This window comes from Trypanosoma rangeli (assembly GCF_003719475.1).
Source record: "Trypanosoma rangeli strain AM80 chromosome Unknown Tra_15.4_contig_00943, whole genome shotgun sequence".
In the NCBI taxonomy this organism is placed as follows: Eukaryota; Euglenozoa; class Kinetoplastea; order Trypanosomatida; family Trypanosomatidae; genus Trypanosoma; species Trypanosoma rangeli.
In genome coordinates this window covers 1-2,475 of record NW_021706696.1, presented here as the reverse complement: position 1 = coordinate 2,475, position 2,475 = coordinate 1, and the positions used below count along the sequence as shown (strand labels likewise).

At 46.1% G+C, this 2,475-nt stretch overlaps 1 protein-coding gene across 1 annotated transcript, besides 2 other annotated features; it reads left to right on the top strand.

Annotated features, from left to right (window-relative positions):
* Nucleotides 1-356: 356 nt before the first annotated feature.
* Nucleotides 357-381: a microsatellite.
* Nucleotides 382-559: 178 nt separating this feature from the next.
* On the top strand, nt 560-1,957 carry TraAM80_10401 (uncharacterized protein; the record flags this gene model as incomplete). Its single annotated transcript, XM_029387022.1, has 1 exon — nt 560-1,957. The coding sequence occupies one exon, from the start codon at nt 560-562 to the stop codon at nt 1,955-1,957; it is 1,398 nt and encodes a 465-aa protein (XP_029233123.1).
* A 478-nt stretch (nt 1,958-2,435) lies between these two features.
* Nucleotides 2,436-2,475: a microsatellite.

Sequence of the window (2,475 nt, the reverse complement as noted above, 5' to 3'; positions counted from 1 at the left end):
AATCCAGCGCCGTTCCGCTGCGGCGCCGCCCCTCCGGTCCCCGCTGGGGTTTGCTGCTGCTGCTCCCCGACGGCCAGCCAGCAGGGCGAGGTTCCCTTTTCCTTTTTTTTTTTATTAAAAAAAAAAAAAGTCGTTCAGCAAGGCGTCGCCCACCAGCTTGGGCAGATGAAAAAGGCCGGGCACCCCGCCCCGGTGGGGGGGGGGGGGGGTGTGCATGCGCGCCTGCGGCGCCCCTGCGAGAGGGGGGCCGCGGGGCGAGGGCGGGGGGCCCCTCCGGGCCGGCGCCGAAAAAAAAAGGGAGGTCGCGCGGCGACCCGACCGCCGCCTGTCGAGGGAGGCGCGGGCGGCGGGGGTCCTTTGTTTTTCTCTTTTTTTTTTTTTGGCAGGGTCCCGGTGTAGGCGGGTTGGCCGAGGGTGGGGCGGGGGCGCGCGCGGTGTTGAAAGACGCGGAGCGCGCGCCGGGTCCTTTTTTTTTTTGGAGGAAGGTGGGTGGGAGTTGAGTCTTGCGTTTGGTCTTAAGTTTCTTTGTTTTTTTTTCCACACACTTAGCCAAATAGGGATGCAGGGGGGAGATTCAGCAAAATCGTTTCTTGAAAGGCTCAAATACGGTGGGGAAGCGGCAGCCGCGATTGACAATTCATCGCCGCCGGATGGTGATGGGGTTATTGTGCGCCGACTTGAACGGCAATATGCAAGCGAGGCGTTGTCAGTGTTGGGGCTAAAACTTAGTGATGACGCTGAGGTTTTATCAACTGAAACCAACTCTCCGGCTGCAAAAGCCAATATATGGCCGCATTACATGATTATTTATGTGAATAATCAGTTTGTTGGATGTCGTAACGATTTTGAAGATATCGCAGCTCAACATCTGACATTAATAATTAAGCTGCAGACAACTAGCGCCATGTCTGAGTTGATGGCGAAAATTTTGGATGAGGAAGAAAAAATGGAGACTGAAAGCGGTAAACTGTCTACGGATATTAATGAACTTTTGCGCACAACTCCAAGATACGGATTTTTGTCGGCAGAACATCCAATGTTTCTTAGGTGGAATCACCGAATTCAAACGCAAAGGGAGGCAAGACAACTTCTTCGTCAGGCCACTCGGGAGGCAGAAGAGCAGTTAGCGAAAGAGGCCCTTGATAAAATAAGACGGGAGATGGAGCCTGAAGAGACAATACAACGTGAATTGAAGCAGACTATGCAACCGATTGTGGAATTTAATCGTGATTCCATAATAAAACCAGCTGAAGAATTTCTTTTGAGGCATGTTAGAGACGAAAGTTCTTTTGGCCGGGGAGAAGAAATGAATGCAACGATTGAGGATGAGTTTAATGAAGAAGCTTCACCAGAAGAGTTATTAAGGCTTATTGGGGCCCAGCCAAAGGAAGAAGTTGCCCCTGCAAGTATTCCTTCTGAAAGTGATGGTGAAGTTCGCTTTTTCATTATTCCAACTGAGGAATATACTCTTTCTAACGGAATGCGTGTAACTATAAGCGTAAAAAAAAGGAGTGGCCCTATCCCCAAGCCGCCCCCAGGGAAGCCACCTAAAGGACTTCGAGGGCTGGGAGTAAATAAAGTGAATGTTTCTGCAGCTTCAATAAAAACTATTAATAGCGAGCTACTATGCTCTTTTTGTTATATGCGTGGACATAGCGTGGATGAATGTGCTGAGAAAAAAGAACAAGAAAGGAAGTTGACATTGGCCCGTAAAGAGCGCCAAATATGCCGCGATTTTTTGAGGGGACGGTGCACACGGTCTGACTGTGTGATGCGACATGTGTCACAACGTGGTAGGAGTCGAAGTCCACCATCTCGTAGAAGAGACAGTGACAGACGTCATAGAAGCCGTGACAGACGTCACCGTGGGAAAAGCCGAAAAAGTCATCACGATAATCGACGTAAAAGGCGGAGAAGTCGGAGTGACTCCACCGAACGTTACCGTCGGCGAAAATGATAGGTGTTTTTGTTTTGTTGTTCTTTTCTGCTTTTTTTTCTCAATTATTAATAAATTTTGTTTATATATATTTAGTCAACTTGGGGCTTGAAATATGACTCTTTTTTTTTTTTTGTAATCTGCTGATGCATTAAATTACTGTTATTATTAATATAGCAACATTATTTTCTTTCCCGCTTCTTTTTTACTTGCTCCCCCTCCCCAAGACCTATATAGTGATGTTTTAGTTGGCCTGAGATGCAGATACATCGATACGGAGTGAATGCGCTCAGCTCTATTGACCAAAGGTTGTAGATATCTCTTTTTTCTTCAATCACCCTCCCTTTGGAAGGGATAATTAGGCGATGTTCTTTTCTTTTTGCTAAGAGATAAGAAATATATGCTTATCCTATCGAATATCTTTATATTTAAATTTTGAAGTGAAACAGTTTGCCAATGTGGCGGTTTACTGGCCTATTTTCTTTGTGAATATTTGTCAATATATATATATATATATATATATATATATATATATATAT